This window comes from Corvus hawaiiensis, chromosome 6 (genome assembly GCF_020740725.1).
Source record: "Corvus hawaiiensis isolate bCorHaw1 chromosome 6, bCorHaw1.pri.cur, whole genome shotgun sequence".
In the NCBI taxonomy this organism is placed as follows: domain Eukaryota; kingdom Metazoa; phylum Chordata; class Aves; order Passeriformes; family Corvidae; genus Corvus; species Corvus hawaiiensis.
Genome location: NC_063218.1, coordinates 49,364,421 through 49,384,723, shown reverse-complemented (window position 1 = coordinate 49,384,723; position 20,303 = coordinate 49,364,421). Strand labels below are relative to the sequence as shown.

The 20,303-nt window shown below is 46.0% G+C and overlaps 1 protein-coding gene across 8 annotated transcripts in view; it reads left to right on the top strand.

Annotated features, from left to right (window-relative positions):
- Nucleotides 1-20,303, top strand: part of OSBPL5 (oxysterol binding protein like 5) — a 214,359-nt gene that overhangs the window by 147,655 nt on the left and 46,401 nt on the right. For all 8 annotated transcript variants that reach the window (XM_048305785.1, XM_048305787.1, XM_048305789.1 and 5 more), the window contains one exon: nt 9,985-10,156. In XM_048305785.1, coding sequence (XP_048161742.1) covers nt 9,985-10,156 — 172 coding nt within the window. The remainder of the gene's footprint in view (nt 1-9,984; nt 10,157-20,303) is intronic.

Sequence of the window (20,303 nt, the reverse complement as noted above, 5' to 3'; positions counted from 1 at the left end):
TCTCCTGATGGGAACGTGGGAGTTCTGATGGCTGTCTTGACTGGTGGGGCCGAAGGACGCCAGGGTGCTGATGGTGTAGTATCACAGGCCTTGGACTCCAGTGCGTCCTGCCGTGTAGATAATTCAGCAAGCTTTTTGATTACTTCATGCATCATCTCTTGGTGGTTCTCTTCCTCTTGGGGCTGACCCCCAGCAGCCCTGGCTGGCTCTGGCTCTACAGGCGATGAAACCGCAGAGGCTGCGTCGTTGTCAGACGCTGATCCGCTGTCCGGCAGAGGGGCGCACCGCGCCGCTGCTTTCGGCCAGGCGCCAGGACCGCTCGTTTCTCCATTGCCTGCCTGTGCCCTGCCCCCTGGGTCTGGTGCTGGAACTTCCGCCTTCACAGCCATTTCTCCCTCAGACTTTGGAGGGGTAACTTCCTTCCCCGCCGAGTCCAGCAACTCCCGCAACGAACGTATGGGTGCCGCTGTGCCCTTAATCGGTCTTCCCGCGGTCAGCCCGAAGAACCGTGCAACCCTGGACTCCACCCTGGTCTCTGGCCACCGCTTCGTAAGACCCCCATCTGTTTCCTTCCCGGAACCACCACCCCCTAAAGCTTCCATGGTGGCCGCAGGCGCTGTCCTCTCTGCTTTCATCCCTGCAAGAGTGCTAGCTATGGCTCTTCAGGTTAAGCCAAGAGCTTTAGCTTCTTTAGTTTCCTTTCCACCCTCAATCGTGGACAGCCACAATTCATTCCCAACTTCCCACCACGCTTCAGTTGAAAACAAAAGCGAAGTGTATCTCAATAATCCATGTTCCCGGGCCCACGTAACGAGGGCGTTAAGATCTCGGTCTTTCACAATCTGGCCTCTCTTAGACAGAATACTGGCCAGGAGTCGATTCCCCGCCTCGACTTCTATAGCTTCTCACTCTGTGGGCATTCGCTCGGCCGCGCGAACTGTGGTCTCCGGCCACTCCAGCTTTGAGGCTTAGCCCCCGGCTTTACTCGGCTTTGGGGCTTATTCTCTGGCCTTTTACTCGGCTTTGAGACCGGGCCCCTGGCTTTACTTGGCTTTGGGGCCACCTGCTCTGACTCCCCAGGATCCACCGCACCGATACGATGAATTCAGAATCTTACCGCGTTTAAGCCAACCTGCATGTAGCAAAACTCATTCGGGTCCCTGCCGTTCAGACGCCAGGTTTAGCCGGGGGCGGGGGGAGGTCCCGGGTGCAGGGGAACCAGCCAGAGTCACGACATGAACACCAATGCGATTTGAGCGTTGTGCTCTGATTTATTGTTTTCTTACACCAACTTATACTTTGCAAAGATACACACCCTATTCCCACAAGACAGCCTCCAAGCAGTGGGGGAGTGGACCGCTGTATACCTTTTCCCAAGGCTGTTCAAGGCTGCCGGCTAGCAGGTGTCTTGCAAGCCTGTCTTCAACCTGGGGCCCTGTCAGGGGCACTTCTGCAACACCCCTGGGTTTCCCAAACTGCCCAGACTGTCCTGAGGTATCATATGCCCCTGTTCCACAAGGAATTCCTCCACAAGTATATATTCTGAATTATGGTCATTGCCTCGGAGGTTATCATGCAGGGGGCATAATAGACTAATAAAGCAAATTTTATACCACACCCTGGTCTACACAGGAGCATTACAATTGGCAGATAGTTCCCCATGTGCAGAAAAATATAGAGAGCTAGGTACAAGACCCATGTAAGCATGTTGCGCATCATAGTGAGTAGGTGGCTTCTACAATATAAAATTGTGATTCTGACTTTTCTCAGCACCCAGCCCCACAATGGGCGCCAAAAATATGTACTAGTTTGAAAACAAACTAGTGGGAGGCACCAAGTCAGAATAACAATTTCATAGGGAAATAAAAGAAAAAGAAATAAAGGCAGAAAACACTGGTTCAAACTGACAAGAGTCAGGATACAACCTGACACCCTGTTAGTCAGGGTGGTGGTGCCAGTCCGATAAAATGGTGGCTGCAGTCCTCCTGAAGTGGTGGATGTGGTTCTGTCAAAGCAGTGATCCAGCAGAAAGGGCCTGCTCTTCCTCAGAAGGTCCAGTGGTGGCTATGTAGCTCCTGTCCTCTGGAAATCCAGTGGAAGGGTTGTCTCTGGTGTTCAGAATCTCAGATTATATCCAGGATGGGATGCTTGGTTCCTCCCTCTGGGTGGAGCATCTCACAATGGGATGATGAGTCATGAGGCCAAGTGTTGATTAGGCTCATTAACAGAAGATAGTCCGGAGGGAGTTATCTCTGAGTCATGCAGCAGGACAATGATGGGTCATTAACAGAAAAATAGTCTGGGGGGAGGAGGCAAGGAAACACTGCCCCACCTGATTTCAACAGCTCATGAGGATGGTAATAGAATACACTGCAACCCAGGACATCAGTGTAGTGAAATGATATGAAAATAAGCAGAAGTTATATAGACCCATAGAAAAACATCTATTTCCTAAAATATTATGATTTTGTAGCTTATTTGTGTAGAGGAATACAGTATTCTAACCTGGCTCCAAATATCACCTGTCTAGAAAGGGATAGATTGATGCAACGATCTCCTCTGGGGAAAAAAAAAGTGCTGTGGGATAGAGCTGCTAAATTAGAGGCATTTCAAGCCCTAGTTATACAGACAGCCTGCAGAACAGCTATACAGAACAATCCCACAGAGTTCTTAGGCAACCAAATAGCTTCAACAACCATCTGTCAATCCAGGTTTTATAAAATCTTATTTCTTTAGAGATCCATGCACTTGTCTTTGCACTAATTTAATTATTAATTATTAAACCATAGAGCCAGCCTGGGAAAGAGATCTGTGGCTGAGCTTCTACTCTCTTTTTACAATGTCTGCCACAGGCCAGTTACATGGAGTAGAAGAGATTTAGATTTGTTCTAACTAATCTTACCCATAAAGGCTCCTAAGGTAGCAATAGTCCCAAGAGATCATAGGAGGTAAGACTTTTCTAGCTGTGATCTCTCTGTCTGGGTTGTACAACACATGCTGGAAAAGCACCAAAGGGATCATATCTGGCACATGAGAATTTTACGTGTTGAAATGCCTGTGGGAAGTTTTCTGTCCAGTTAATTATTACATGTCTGCGGTGTCATAAGAGCTTAAAAAGTGAACACATTTTGAAACCCAAGATGTTGGCCAAGATTCCTGGGAAGCATGCAGTGGTCAGGCAGATCAAAACAGAGTTACTTTGGGGTTAGTGTGATTTTCCTTTACTTTGCTGCTTCTCTCCAGTAGAGAATCGTCTCCTAATATTAGATGGAAAGCTAATGTGGTCAAGGGAAGGAGTTACTGAGATGCCTCTCAATCAAATATCCTAAATGTGTATATATAAAGTAACTAGGGCCTCTTGTTCAAGACAAGTTATAAACTCTTGAACAGCACCAGCAGTGCCCTGGAGCCACCTGCCCAGGTTTGGAATGCCCACATTATGCCTGGTAGATTCTGAATCTGATGAGGTGATCATGACAGCCAAAGCTTTGGGATCTGTCCATTTAGCAGTGGACTTTGCAAAAAAAAATTGATACTGTATTGCACCAAAATATTAGCATGAAAAGTGGTGTACTTTTCAGCTGAACGCAAGTATTTGACTTCACAGCTGAGGTTAGTGAGCTGTGGGAAGTGGTCATACTTTGTGTAAGAAGGGCAGGATGTGAATCTCCAGACAAGAGGGAAGAACAGCTCCCTCCCAAACACATGTCCTGACAAATGGCCAAACACATGGGTTTCACACTTGGAGATGAGTGATTTAGAAATAGTATGTCACTAGGTCATGTAAACATATGCAAACAAGGACACAAGGAATAGAAACTTCTACATTTAAAGAATTCTGTATAAACTGCAGCAAGGGCTTGTACTTTGCAGTTAATACAGCTTGATTTTAAGCTCGGAAGACACAACTGAAATGGTTGTAGGCTGTTACATTGCTTCACCTGTTGTGAAGATGCATCTCCAGGAGGGTGTGCCTGAGTTTGTTTCATTTTTTTAACATGCTGGACAAACGTAGAGGATGCAAGAGAGACAGGAGATTGAGGTAAAATGAGCTAAGCCTGCTGAGACAAAGGGGGCAGGTGGAATCTGGGCCCTTGTGTATATATTTGTAGTGTGTTCACATCTCCCCATAGTGCAATACTGTGTGAATCTACAGCGTCTCTAAAGGGGGTGTCCTTGCTGTGTTCTTTTTAACACAGTCTCCCATGTTAGTAGTGGAAAATGAACAACTAAGCATTTGGCAAATATAACTAACTCGTGGAGGCCTCTGACTTGCTGGGGAATATTGAGTTGCAGCATATGTTAGATGTACAGTTCGGCCATCCAGGCAGCTACATCATGATCAGCAGCTACATGGCCTACTTCTTCTCTCAGCATTTCAAAATCCCTTTTTGCCCCTCTGCTGTACCATCTGTGACAGACTGCTGGTAGGATTTAAGATCCTGACTTCTGGACAATCTGCAGAACCACTGCCCAGCTACAGCAGATTTCACATTCGCAGACTAGAACAGCAGTCGCTTTTTGAGGTGTTTTAAACATCAACCTCTGGAAAGGTCATGTCAGCCTACAGGGCTCAACCTGTACAAGCGCAGGGACTTTCTTTCTTAGCAGTTTCAAAAAAGAAGACTGCTTTTTCTAAACCAGTCGCTATGCGTGCATTTCAGATTTATGCTGAGGAGTGACTCAGAATTAATAGTTTCAATCTGTCCCAAGCTTCCTGCCCAGACCATTCTGGAGCTGCTCCTGAGATCTAATTGGTGCATCCTAAGCATTTTAAGTCACCTGCTTAGCTCTCACAGTGAGGATCTCCACTTTGCCATGGGCACTGCTACCGCAGGGCGTATTCTAACTAACGGAATTCAAAGTGGTAGATTACCAAGGGTTAAAAGCTTAACAGTGGAATTGTAAAGCACATTTACATTTTACTCCCTATGTCTGTCCTCTCCTTCACGTATGCTCTGGGGAGGCTCCATTGCCTAACATGGATGGAGTTGTGTGGAAATCCTGACGGTCTGGCTTACAGGGTTGTTGTTTCTTTTCTAGGCATCTGGCCCTTCCCCCCAAACTGATGCTCTCATCTGGGGAGGAAATTAGGTTACTGAAATAAGCGTCACGCACAGAAGCAAAGAACCACAAGGAAGATTGCAATTTGAAACCAAGTTAACAATTAAATATATCTCTGGATTCTGGCAGCTCTGGAGAAAATAGAAGTTTTCTTTTTAGCTTTATGTCTGCATTTCTTATTCCTTAGACCTTTCACAGCAGTTTAAAATGCAGGCTTTTGCAACAAGATTTCATTAAGTTCACTGCATAAATTGCACCTGCAGCTAATTGAGAGCTCACGTCCTTGCATCTTGACAGCCAAAGTGCGAGAAATCATGCACGCAGGCACCCAAGTGGTACAGCAAAACAAGCAGTCAGCTGAACACGATGACCTTAATGTTCACTGGCTGAACCAAATCAGCCTCTTCCTCACGATTCCTGATTTGTGTGCACTTCAGCAAGAATTCATCATTTCCAGGTGACAGTCTACTTCAGGTTGATTTTTAAAAGCATCTATCTTGTAAGTGTGAGGCATGAGGCCAAAGCTGAATGACTTTAATAATTCAAGAAGAATAATATTCCCATAGTGATGCCTCTCTGGGAGGAATGTGTGGTTTCTTGGCGTGAGCCTTTTGAAGTCTTAATTGGCAAGAGATTCATCCCAGGTGTTCTGTAGCTACAGGAAAGCAGTGGAAAAGAAGTATATTCCCAGACTGATATTTCTGTGTGTAATGGTGTGATTCCATCTAGAGCAGATTTTTCTTTCTGGGGAGTGCTGAGAGAACATTGGCTGTGTCCTCCATGACTAGCTGCTGCAAAATGTGGCAGATAGACTTGGCACATCAGATTATGAGTTGTTCTAGGTGAGTGCAAAGAATTTCAAAACTGAATAGCTGAGTGTTTTCAGTGCTGCCTGTTCTTGTCCTGTGAGGTATTTTTTTAATTTTACATCTCTTCAAAGACTAGGACAGACTCAAGTTTTTCTTTGAACTGAACCTAGGTTAGCAGGATAAGCACCTTCTGTTTTGATTATTTATTTTTTCCGAGATGGAGAAGAAATTATTTTTGTCTCTTGGTTTTAGTAGTTCCTTTTGTCTGTGAAAAAAAAGGAGTTGGTGCAAGCACATGCCTGCTCCTATTCAGCCTTGCAGCCTCCAGGTTTCTTCATGGTGCATGTGTCCTGCTGACCCCGGAAGTGTCCTGCAAGGAGCCATAGTGATTCCCATTTGCACAGCTGTATTGCAGGAGCCATCTGAAAGCATGTGCAGGACAACCAAGAGCCCAGCCAGTGTGGGTTTGGGGAAGGCAGGTCCTGCTTGGTGAACCTGACCTCCTTCTATGACAAGGTGACCTGCTTAGTGGGTGAGCACTGGAACAGTCTGCCCAGGGAAGCGGCTGAGTCACCATGTGGATGTGACACTTAGGGACATGGTTTAGTGGTGGACTTGGCAGTCCTTGGTTAACAGCTGGACTTGATGATCTTAGAGGTCTTTTCAAACATAAACAATTCTCTGTTTTATATATTTTGATTGGAGAAGAGCCTAAAAGCCTGTGGGAAGATTCTGCCACAGGCTGACAATATATTTCTGGGTTTCTCTTCACAATTAAAACAAATGCTTGGTTTAAGCCACAGTGTGTGAAAAATTATAACTGATTACATTCTTTGCATTGCAGCTTTAAACATCTCAAACCTTCTAAAAGAATATTATTGTAACCTTTTTTTTGCTTCCTTCATATACACCCTTTTGGGCTGCCATTCCTCTCTGATGGAACCCACATCTTACATTCTTTCCTGATCTAATTACCCTGTATACAAAAAAACCTACTTGAGTCACCCACTCAAAATTAGAACATGTGAGAATTGAGTTAGCCATGAAGCCTTCATGCAGTACCGTGACTGTAGGTGACAGCCTTTAATTACATGACCATACTCGTTTCTCCCCTTCTGCAGTTCCTGAGGGACTGAGTAGACTTGTCAGGTAAGCAATTAAGTAATCCAAATGCTAGCATTTTTGTATCATCTTCACAATCCAGAAGAATACAACTCAATAGAAAGGTCACGCAGATGTAAAAACGTTACATAAAGGCCTTTAGCAAGGAAACAGGTTTATCTTGTGTGCAATCCCTGAAATGGAGAGGGTGTAATTTTATGGTGTTATGCTGCAATTAACACACCATTGACTTGCAGAGAATGTAACCTTTTATTTGCAGAGGGAAGCCCGTATTTTACATGTGGATTAGTGACATATGTTTGTTTGGATTCACAGCACTGCCTGATGGCTGAAGGCCCATTTCTGGTTTACATTCCTTTGGCTCAATTTCTGTTAGAAATTAAAACAAGGGTGTACACTGATGCCATTTCTGTTTGCTGCAGGGCACAAGGAATGCTGACTGCTGATGCACAGATAGTTCCTCTAATGCTTTATGTATCAGCCTGGGACTATTAAAATGAATATTTAATGTTTTGGGGTCTTTTAATTTAAGCTCCTTGAATAAGTGTTCAGAAAAGAATCAAGTTTCTCATACCACCTCCCAGAGAGTTATCTAAAGAGATGGAAACCCTAGGTATATTGTGTAGAAATTTCCTCTGGTGACGTGGTGAACCCCAAAGTTTTGACCAAGCCTGTAAGATCGTGTCAGTACTGGTGAACATCCGTGGCAGCGGGGTGGAGGTAAAGAGCTGCCCATGGGTCATGGCCAGCATGGGCTGCTCTGCCTACATCCCCAGGGAGGGCTGGGCTGCAGGGGAACAGTAAGGGGGATGTCTGAGGGAGACTTGGGGCCTCCCTTGCCTCAGCCGTCGTAGGATAATGAGTGTATGCGAGAGCTGCAGAGCACTGAGGAGATGACCTCGGTGCTGCCTCAAAGGGCTCATGCTGCTACAAATCAACCTACCTGTCAAAGCACCTGATTTTAGCAGCCTATTTAATATAAAAATATCTTGACACATGCAGCATTTCCAAATGTCAAATCATGCAGCTCTCACTCCATGGAACTGCAAGAGAAAAGCAAATTTAAAGGCAGAGGAGAGTCAAGGCAGGGAGCCTGAGCAGGAGTGTGCTCCCTTGCGTGGCACAGCCTGAAACAGATTTGGATAGTGGTGGGTTTGGGGGAGAAGGGATGTGTAGGAGGAGGTGGATTTTTGCTCAGTGCAGCCATTAACTCAAATGGGTTATCCATGCAAATCCTCCACATAGAGAGAAGGGAATAAATCTCTGTCTGTAAAGCCTTAATGCAAGAATATTTGTTAAATACCAAATAGTGCGAAATCAATTCCAACAGCATTCAACCTTTCTAATCTTTTATTAACCATTATTTGTGGTGTTATTATTAAATCACAAGCTGATGCTGAAGGAATTTGTGGGATGAAATTAGAATAAATGACTGGCGCTCTGCAGTGTTTGTAGCTAAATGTTCAAGTGCAATTCTTCAAAGATCTGAGGTATTTTTATTTCACTGATTGAAGCTTTGTATCAAAGCAAGCACTGAAAGCCACTCAAGTTGTATATAAATATTTCTTTATATACATGTTCTAGGGGTTTTTTTGTAAACTTTCATTGATCTTATAGAGACAAATTTTGGTCATATTGAAGTTGATGGGAATTCTGCCCAAGAGAGCAGCAGGACCCAGTGAGATTTATGCATGTGCTTGATGCTAGGTGATAGAAAAGAATCTACTGGAAAATTTTGCCAAATGGGTCCAGGAATGAATGTAGTCCAGGGAAACCCTGTTTGTAGCACTTGCCATTACTAGAGCAAAATCCTTTGTTTCCTTCACTGCCTCTCAATCACACTCCTGATTATTGCAAAATGTGTTCTGAGAAGTGTAATGAATAGCTCTGTTTTACAAGCTTGAAATTAGAGGATGACTCCCTTGATACTTCAATTCTCGAATGTTCAGCCAATTTGCATGTGCCCTGGCCTCATTAATGACTACACTACAGAAGCAGGCTATTTTCAGGTGTTTCCAGGAGTACAGCAGCTCCAGCACTGTGGTGGTTGGGCTTTTGCACGCAGCTTTGTAGCCTTGTCTGGATTATTGCAAAAGGAGCCGAGGGTCAGTTTTGTTTCCTGTGCTTTTCATTTGCTGTCTGTCTGTGGGCCCTGTGCAGGCCATAATGTATTCCAGTGTGGCTGTGCACAGGAACTGCAGTTTATCTTGGCTCTGTGCCACGGTTATAGTTTCTGCAAAATCAACCCTTCGGGTAAAGATTTTTTTTGTGGCAAGAAAAAATAATGCCCCACCCAGATTATATGATGGACGAGGCAGAGAGACGGAATGGGAAAAAAAAAAAAAAGCCAAGAAAGAGGGAAAATGAACAGCCTGGCAACTTTCTCTTCTCAATCACTCTGTCACATATTGACCGTCCTGGATCTTGATTGGAATGATGGTTACTGCAGCACTACACCCAGCGAGGGACCCCTGAGCAGGCTGTGGTTCAGTGATCTCAAAGTAAGCAGGGACCTCTCCCGTGTGGCTCAGTGCCCCGGTATCTCCCTGCCATTGGGAAGTGCGTGAGGTGGGAATGCCAAGTGCTGAATGTGTTTTGGGGAGTGCATTACTTGCAGATATGAGATGCTGGGTGGTGTGGAATCACCGTACCCATACACATTCCCTGCATCTCAGACTAAATCAGAAAGGGGCAATGGGATGTGAACAAGTTGTGGGAGATCAGAAGGAGATGTTATTAGGGAAGAGGGAGTTGGGGTGAGCTTCCGATTGTATCACCCATGCAGATGTATTACTCATGCAGCCACTAAAACACACCATTCCTGGCAAGATAAAATAGAGATTATGTATAGGAAAAATATATTCTGCACAGTGACTTCCTGAATTATAATGCTAATGAGCTTTACTCCAGGCAAGAAACTTTTGAGAAGCAATGCATGAATTGTGTTATTTACTCTGCTATGCTTAAATAATTCCTTTTGTTTCCACAGGCCGATGCTGGCTGGATGCTTTGGAGCTTGCCCTGCGTTGTTCCAGCCTCTTCCGGCTCAGTGCCTCCAAGCAGGGAAAGGATGGAGACGTGAACTGCTCGAGTGATTCTGCACATGTGGGGCTCAACCACCTCTTGCACACCAGTGCTATGTCAGACCAGGATTTCTTCCAGTAAGATGGGGCTATTACTCCTTAATGCAGAGAGAGGTGTCAATTATGGCTCAAGCTTTAGCGTAATCTAGCCAGAGTCCGCTGAGGAAATCTGTTTAAAAGCCAGCATGTGTGTTCTGCTGCTGCATCCCTCACTCATATATGGGCTTGGTGTTGCCACCTAATGCTTGAACACACGGGCTAGGGGAAATCTCAGCTGTGTTTATTTGTACATAAAGAACTTTCTTCTGTTCCCTGCTTGGGCCAAAATGGTGTCTGGCGATGCCAGCATGAAAAATGCCTTGCCTGAGTAAAGATTGCAGGATCTAGCTGCTGCAGTTACAAAGATACAGTCACTAACAATGTCTGTGTGTTGCTAGCACATATGGCTCTGAGTCGGATGTATTTTTTAATAATGTGTACTCTTCCCCAGTAATACTGTGTCATAGTCAGCAGAGTGCATACACTGCATCCTTAGTTTATAATTACTTTCTTTCTCTATAGGAGTTTTGAGTGGCATCCAATTTCTTCCTCGATGAATCAGATCAATTTTTACATAAGGGAAAAAGTCCCCACAGCCTCCTTTCTATTCATATTCCTGGTGTTACTGCAGCATTTTGGAACATCAAAGCTCTCTACACATTAAACAGCCCCAGGCCTTTCTGTTGCTTATAGCTGAATAAGCAACTTCATATGTCCTCCTGGTGTAGACATTTGGTCTTTGGAGTGAAAACTGGGAGAGGTACTGTCTATTTCTAGTTCTGCTGATTGGAATTTGACTTTTAGAGTTCACAGCAATGCACCATCGGTTATGCAGTTTCTAGGGTAGCAATTCTTGCAGTCTGCAAAGATGATGCCTTGCAGAGCAGGACCTCACCATTAAGAGGTTTTCTTGGTCTCTGTTGTAACAGCAGCTGGGGTCTGAGTCCTCTTCAGAGTGTGAAGGTATCTCTGGCCCCATGGGACCAAAGGGGTGCAGTATTTCAATCTGCCCTTTGGCCTGATAGGTTCTGGTATTCCCAGCATGTGTTCTCCAGTCCAGGAGAAGAACACCAGTTCGGGTTTATATCTAGAGTTTGAAGAAGAGCTTTACTGAAGAGCAGTTGTTCTGGTTTGGCCAAATTTAGAAATATATCCTCTGAGAGAAGGCAGGTCACTATCCCTCCCCCACCAGGTTTGGGAAAAATAAATTTTCCTCGAAGGAAAGTGAAGGAGATAAAAACTATTTCTTTAACAAACACATGGGAAAAGGATAATAATGTGTCCTGGGTTGCAGTGTATTCTATTACCATCCTCATGAGCTGTTGAAATCAGGTGGGGCAGTGTTTCCTTGCCTCCTCCCCCCAGACTATCTTTCTGTTAATTGCCCATCATTGTCCTGCCGCCTGACTCAGAGATAACTCCCTCCGGACTATCTTCTGTTAATGAGCCTAATCAACACTTGGCCTCATGACTCATTACCCCATTGTGAGATGCTCCACCCAGAGGGAGGAACCAAGCATCCCATCCTGGATATAATCTGAGATTCTGAACACCAGAGACAACCCTTCCACTGGATTTCCAGAGGACAGGAGCTACATAGCAACCACTGGACCTTCTGAGGAAGAGCAGACCCTTTTCTACAGGATCACTGCTTCAGAGGACTGCAGCCACCATTCTACCAAACTGCTACCACCACCCTGACTAACAGGGAGTCAGGTTGTATCTTGACTGTGTCAGTTTGAACCAGTGTTTTCTTTTATTTTTTCCTTTTCTTTAATTTCCCCATTAAATTGATATTCTGACTTGGTGCCTCCCACTGGTTTGTTTTCAAACTAGTACATATTTTTGGCGCCCATTGTGGGGCTTGCTCTGAGAGAAAGTCAGAATTACAACTTTGTATTAACAGAAATCTATTCACCATGGTGCTCAGCTCGTTTACATGGGTACTGTATCTTGCTCTCTATATTTTTCCTCACATGGGGAACTACCTGCCTGTTGTATTACTCCTGTTAAAACCAGGGAATGGTATGAGAATTGCTTTAATGGTTTATTATGTCTATAGCATAATAACCTGTGAGGCGATGAATACCATTCGGAATATATACTCAATCTTGTTTGGCTGTCCTAGTCTGGGCTCCTATGTTTGGGATCTCCTCAACAATCACACCTAGCCCCTGGGGAAGGATTAAAGAATGGTTTTTTCCAGCCTTTCAGGCCTGACACAGCAGTTTTTGAAAATACTGAATTCCCTCTGGATGTCAAAGACGGCATAAACTTGCTGTTAGTTCTGCTTTGTCTTCTCTGTACAGCCTGTACTGTGTACACCATGCTTAGAATCAGAGCTATGGCACAGCATCCTCAGGATGAGGGAGGGAAAAAGAGCAGAGCAACAAACACCATGTCTACACAGACTGTCACAAAGAAGAAAGAAACCAAACACAAAATAACAGTGTCAATCTCTACACAGACTGACACAGAGGAGAAAGAGACCAAATGCAAAACAACAGGGTCCATGTCTATACAGACTGTCACAGAGGAGAAAGGAACCAAAGGCGCTGTCAGCATCTCCACACAAACCGTCACTGAACCAGAACAGCCTAAACCAATTGCAGTTGCCCCCGTTCAGAAGAAGAAATCAAAAAGCAAATCAGTCCGCATAGTGACTGACGAGGATGCAGCAGGACCTTCGCACCCCCGCAGAAGAGGCAGAGCCAGAGGTCATCACTCGGTCGCTATCCCTGGGTGAGCTGCGAGACCTGCGGAGGGAATTCACCCACCAGACAAATGAGTCTATCCTGACCTGGCTGCTCTGCATCTGGGATGCTGCAGCCAATGACACCATTCTGGACAGAGGTGAGGCCAGGCAACTGGGATCTCTGTCCCGGGAGGTGGTCATTGACCAGGGGATCAGGAGAAGCCAAGAAACTCGCAGCCTCTGGCGGCGACTGCTTACAAGTGTAAGGGATAGGTACCTTTGTAAAGAAGACCTCCAGGTGCACCAAGGAAAATGGAGCACAATGGAACGAGGTATCTGGTGCCTGAGGGAATTGGCTGTGCTGGAGACCATTTTCTCAGAAGACGAGAGATTTCCTAAGAGCCCAGATGGTGTCCAGTGCACCTCACAGATGTGGTTGGAGTTCGCACACCTTGGACCAGAGATGTACTCCCGTTACCTGGCAATGCTGCAATGGAGGGAAGGCGAGGACAGGGTGGGCGTCTTGGTGAACAAACTGAGGATTTACAAGGACACCGTCACAACCCCATTTCACACCCATGTCTCATCCGTGGAAACAAGGCTGGCTGAGCAAGCCCGGAGCTTGATTGAAGAAGGCCATCAGAAACTGAAAAAGTAACTGAAGGAAGAGATTTACCACATCTCACCAGAACCAACAAGAGTCTCTGCCATTAGGAGCAGGTGTCCCCCAACCAGGGACAGAGGATACACCCCACGAGGTAATCTCTGGTTTTTCCTTCAGGAACATGGAGAAGACATGAGTAAGTGGGATGGAAAACCCACTGCCTCCTTAGCAGCCGGGGCACGTGAACTAAAAAGAGGGACAACTACCACAAGAAGCGCATCTAGAGTCAACATTGCTCCGGTCTCTCGCACACGAACTCCAGACGGTATAGGAATGATAATCTGACCGATCCTCTTGAAGGGACTTCAGGAGCATATTCACCAGAAGGGAGCAACATGTACCATGACCAGGAATAGAGGGGCCCTGCCTCTAGCCAGGTAGAGGAAAGGGATAATCGGGTCTTTTGGGCTGTGTGGACCCAATGGCCTGGCACATCTGACCCACAAAAATACATGGCTTTGGTTGATACCGGTGCTTAATGCACTCTGATGCCATCAAGGTATGTGGGAGCAGAACCCATTTCTATTTCTGGGGTGACAGGAGGATCCCAGCAGCTGACTGTACTGGAAACTGAAGTGAGTTTCACTGGGAACGAGTGGCAGAAACACCCCATCATGACTGGCCCAGAGGCCCTGTGCATTCTCGGCACAGACTATCTCAGAAATGAATATTTCAAGGACCCAAAATGACATCGTTGGGCTTTTGGGATAGCTGCTGTGGAGACAGAAGATATCAGACAACTGAGTACATTGCCTGGCCTCTCAGATGACCCCTCTGCCGTGGGACTGCTAAGAGTTGCAGAACAACAGGTGCCAATCGCCACAGCAACAGTGCACCGTCGGCAATACCACACCGACAGAGACTCCGTGGTTCCCATCCATGAGATGATTCATAAACTGGAGAGCCAAGGGGTGGTCAGCAAGGCCCATTCACCTTTCAACAGCCCTATATGGTCAGTGCATAAGTCCAGCGGAGAATGGAGACTGACGGTGGATTACCGTGGCCTGAATGAGGTCACACCACCATTGAGCGCTGCCGTGCTGAACATGTTGGAACTTCAGTAGAAGCTGGAGTCCAAAGCAGTGAAGTGGTACTCCACTATTGACATTGCCAATGCCTTCTTCTCCATTCCTTTGGCAGCAGAATGCAGGCCCCAGTTTGCTTTCACCTGGAGGGGTGTGCAATACACCTGGAACCGACTGCCCCAGGGATGGAAGCACAGTCCCACCATTTGCCATGGACTGATCCAGACTGCATTGGAAAAGGGTGAGGCTCCAGAACATCTGCAGTACATCGACGACATCATCGTGTGGGGAAACACAGCAAAGGAAGTATTTGAGAAAGGAGAGAAAATCATCCAGATTCTCCTGGAAGCCGGCTTTGCCATCAAAAGGAGCAAAGTCAAGGGACCTGCCCGAGTGATCCAATTCCTGGGAGTAAAGTGGCAAGATGGACAACATCAGATTCCCACTGAGGTCATCAATAAGATCACAGCAATGTCTCCACCAACCAGCAAGAAGGAAACACAAGCTTTCCTAGGCGCCATAGGTTTTTGGAGAATGCACATTCCCAAGTACAGCCAGATCATGAGCCCTCTCTACCTGGTTACCCGAAAGAAGAATGATTTCCACTGGGGCCCTGAACAGCAGCAAGCCTTCACCCCAGATCAAGCAGGAAATCGCTCATGCAGTAGCCCTTGGCCCAATCAGGACAGGACCAGAGGTGAAGAACGTGCTCTACTCTGCAGCCGGGAACAATGGTCTGTCCTGGAGCCTCTGGCAGAAGGTGCCTGGTGAGACTCAGGGCCGACCACTGGGATTCTGGAGCTGAAGCTACAGAGGGTCTGAAGCCAACTACACTCCCACAGAGAAGGAAATCTTGGCCGCCTATGAAGGAGTCCAAGCTGCCTCAGAGGTAATCGGCACTGAAGCACAGCTGCTTCTGGCACCCCGACTACTGGTGCTGGGTTGGATGCTCAAGGGAAAGGTTCCTTCCATGCATCACGCCACTGACACTACATGGAGCAAATGGATTGCTCTCATCACACAGCATGCCCGTATTGGAAACCCGAATCGCCCTGGGGTTCTGGAAATTATAATGAACTGGCCTGAAGGTGAGACTTTTGGATTATTTTCTGAAGAAGAGGAAGAGCAAGTGACTTGTGCTGAGGAAGCCCCACCATATAATGAGCTACCGGAGTCTGAAAGACGTTATGGCCTCTTCACTGGTGGTTCCTGCCGAATTGTAGGCGCTAACCAGAAGTGGAAAGCTGCAGTATGGAGCCCCACACAACAAGTTGCTCAAGCTACTGAGGGACAAGGTGGATCGAGTCAGGTTGCAGAGCTTAAAGCCATCCAGCTGGCTTTGGATATTGCTGAACGAGAGAAGTGGCCGAGGCTCTATCTCTACACCGACTCATGGATGGTAGCTAACGCTCTGTGGGGATGGCTGGATCACTGGAGAAAGGCCAACTGGCAGCGCAGAGGGAAACCCATCTGGGCTGCTCGAGATTTGGCAGGACATTGCCGCCCAAGTAGAGAAGCTGACCGTGAAGGTTCGGCATGTGGATGCGCACGTACCCAAGAGTCGGGCTAATGAAGAACATCGCAACAATGAGCAGGTGGACCGAGCTGCCATGGTGAAAGTATCTCGGGTGGATCTGGACTGGCAGCACAAGGGAGAACTATTCCTAGCTTGTTGGGCCCATGATGCCTCTGGTTATCAGGGGAGAGATGCAACATACCAATGAGCCCGTGACCAAGGGGTGGACCTTACCATGGACAGCATCTCACAGGTCATCCACAGTTGTGAGACCTGTGCTGCAATCAAACAGGCCAAGCGGGTGAAGCCTCTGTGGTATGGTGGACAATGGTCAAAGTACAGGTATGGTGAAGCCTGGCAAGTTGACTACATCACCCTTCCCCAAACCCGCCAAGGCAAGCACTACGTGTTGACCATGGTTGAAGCAACCACTGGATGGCTGGAGACCTACCCTGTGCCTCATGCTACAGCCCAGAACACCATCCTGGGCCTGGAAAAGCAAGTCCTGTGGAGACATGGCAGCCCTGACAGGATCGAGTCAGATAACGGGACTCATTTTAAGAACAGCCTCATCAACACCTGGGCCAGAGAACACGGTATCGAATGGATATATCGCAGTCCTTATCATGCACCAGCTGCCGGAAAAGTTGAACACTGCAATGGACTACTTAAAACCACCCTAAAGGCACTTGGTGGGGGGACCCTCAAAAATTGGGAAGTGAACTTGGCAAAGGCCACCTGGATGGTCAATACCCAAGGGTCCATCAGTCGAGCTGGTCCCGCCGAGTCTGAACCCTTGCACACAGTGGATGGAGATAGAGTCCCTGTGGTACACCTGAGAGGTATTTTTAGGAAAGACTGTTTGGATTAATCCCACCTCAGGCAAAGGCAAACCCATCCGTGGGATTGTCTTTGCTCAAGGACCTGGTTGCACTTGGTGGGTAATGCAGAAAGATGGGGAAACACGTTGCGTACCATAAGGAGACTTAATCTTAGGTGAGAACTGTGTGTAGGGTTTCAGTGTACATATATATGTATGTGTGTGTGTGTGTGTGTGTGTGTGTATGTGTAGAGTTTAAGGAAGGTATTGATTTGGGATGATGTAGATGATAATAGAATAAGGGGTGGATAATGTCCTGGGTTGCAGTGTATTCTATTACCATCCTCATGAGCTGTTGAAATCAGGTGGGGCAGTGTTTCCTTGCCTCCTGCCCCTAGACTATCTTTCTGTTAATGGCCCATCATTGTCCTGCTGCATGACTCAGAGATAACTCCCTCCAGACTATCTTCTGTTAATGAGCCTAATCAACACTTGGCCTCATGACTCATTACCCCATTGTGAGATACTCCACCCAGAGGGAGGAACCAAGCATCCCATCCTGGATATAATCTGAGATTCTGAACACCAGAGACAACCCTTCCACTGGATTTCCAGAGGACAGGAGCTACATAGCCACCACTGGACCTTCTGAGGAAGAGCAGACCCTTTTCTACAGGATCACTGCTTCAGAGGACTGCAGCCACCATTCTACCAAACTGCTACCACCACCCTGACTAACAGGGAGTCAGGTTGTATCTTGACTGTGTCAGTTTGAACCAGTGTTTTCTTTTATTTTTTTCCTTTTCTTTAATTTCCCCATTAAATTGATATTCTGACTTGGTGCCTCCCACTGGTTTGTTTTCAAACTAGTACATAATGCTAAATAATAAAATTTCGCTATGGGGAAAAAACCTGGGAAAGTGTTAGAGTCCTCCCTTTGGTCTCCTCGGAGCTGGGACTTGGCCCAGGGCCAGGCCCTGTGTACTCAGTGGAAAGTCCTCCCGATGTGTTCCGGATATTGAAGCAGTCCAGCAGAAAAGGGAGAAAATCCAAAATTCTAGGGAAGGAAAAAAGTTCAACTCTCAGTCTCTCTCCAGAGAAAAAGAAACTGAAAAACTGGCCAAAAGAAACTGAAAAACCTGCCAAAAACCTGACTGGAAAAAAACCGCAAGCCAAGTGCTTCCTCACTCCCCCACGGTGGCTGGGAAAAAAAAGTCACTATCTCTGTGTGGCCTTGAACAAGCTGCAAACTGCTTTGAAAACGTTTTGCTCAATTTTTCTTTCCCCCTCTCAGGCTCAGTTTAATTTCTGAGCATAGGGCAGCAATATGGGATACACATCATAAAGTCACCCCAAGACAGCAGTGGGGGAAGAGAAGGAAATCTAATGTCTCACCACATCGTGTGCCCTACTACTTGTGCAAATGCATCTGTTGCTCATGGGCTTGTTTCATACTTTCCTTATGCCTGGGAGCTCACTGTGATAATGAATTTAAGAATGCAGTGGACTTGTTTTTTGGCTGATGGATGTGCATACAGAAATATACATAATATTAAAATGGAGCCTGTGGCACTGAGGACACTCAGGCAAACTCATGGCTGCTGTAAGGTGATGCAGAAGATAGGGTTAAAACTATAGTAAAGTATTTCCTCAGAATATGATGCGTGAATGATGCTTAAGTGATGCCTCTATTTTGCCTCTTAGTTGTCCAGCATTAAAAGCCCCCTTGAAATATGGGGCTCAGCAGTAGTAGCACACATGGCAGAGTTTTCACCAGGACCGAGTACCCAAAAATGCAACCAGATTTTTCTTACAGGCTCAAATTTAAGCTGGGTCTGGTTCAAGCTGGGCGTTCAGCGTCTGGACATCTGGACAGATGACTCCTTTCTGAGTCCTGCCATGGTTCTGAATGTGTACCCAAACTCCCCAGTGCTTAAAACCCAGGGGAGTTTGAGGGTTGCAGGACAGGAGGATGACTTGCTGTCCTCCCTGGAGGAATAAAGAATATTTAAATAAGGGAGAATGCAAACCCCAAACTGTGCAAGTGCTGAGCAAAGAATTTTTGGTTTGCCAGTGACAGTGGCTTCCTCACAGGAATTCAATCATTCTAATTAAATGTTTTCCTATGGGGAATCTTACCAATTAAATTGGCATGCAGTTGTTAGGGGGCCAGTTAATTACATTTAACTCTATCTTCAAATTAGCCAAACTACTCTGTCAAGAACAGAATAAGAAAGGGAAGATGATGGATATTATAGGGAGAACAAAACCCCTTGGGAGCTGCAAAGGTGGATTTTCTGTTGAGCATTTGTCTGCTGGCTGCTTTGCTCCTTTCCTGCTGGGAAACAAATCAAGATTATACAGTGATTTCAAAATCCATGTCTTTAGCAGCATATAAAAATGAGAGAGAGAACTGTGTGAGTGAATCAAAGGTTAAAGTACTGTGTAAATCAGTGATTTTAGACAAGAGACTTTTAGGGCACCAGGCACTCTTCTTTTTAATATGCAGTTGTATTTCTTGTGGCTTCCATGTCTTATCTCCAGCAGCCCCAGGAATCTGGGTGGTTACTTGTTTGACAAGAACCAAAGTTTCTTCTTTGCTTTGTGTAGAAGAGTATCAAACCCTTTGTGGTATCACACCCAAAGAAGTCCTGGTCACCAACTGATGTTTCCAGGAATGCCACTTAAGGAATAAAGCACTGCTGTAAGAGAACTTTAACATGATGAAACAGTAAATCAGTTATGAAAAATGCCAGGTTACCCATGTTCATGGTGGAAATCCAGTGTTGACTTGTGGCATAGTTATTTCCCCCCAGCTTTTGGAGTCTGGTCCAAATGTCATTGGAAGTCCCTGGGAAGTCTTTACATTGATTTGTTGGCCAAGCTCATGGCATGGCTTTTGTTTTTAGCATATCATATGTATACAGTGGTGATTCTCTTTGGAGGAAGAGCCTGGCTGCACTTCAGCATCTCATATTTGATCCTCAGAATGAGAAGCATCTTGTTTTCCCTTTGGTTCCCCAGAGTGGTTCCATGGCTCTGGATGTAATAAATCTTGCCTTATTTCTGGTGGTGGATAATCAGTGTGCAGTTGATGGGAATTTGAAATGAATCTGGTTTCCCTCTTGGACTAAATCTGAAATCCTTAAAAAATACTGGTGGGGGCAGAAGGATGGTGGTGGTGGTGCTGAGAGAAAACTAAGAAAAGAGTCATTTACTCAATTGAAACTTCAAATATTTCCCAAATGTGAGGCAGGTGACACTGAAAAACCCTTGCTCTTCTTACAAATGTGAAATAGAAACAAGTGCTACTTCTCAGTCATGATCCAAAAGCCATACAATGAACTGTTCTTTCCAGCATTTTTACCCGATGGAGAAGACTTTTACTAGGTAAAGGGAGCAAAGCAACCACAGACAACACTCACATATTTAGCTGACCATTGAAAAATTAAGAAATAGATGAGGT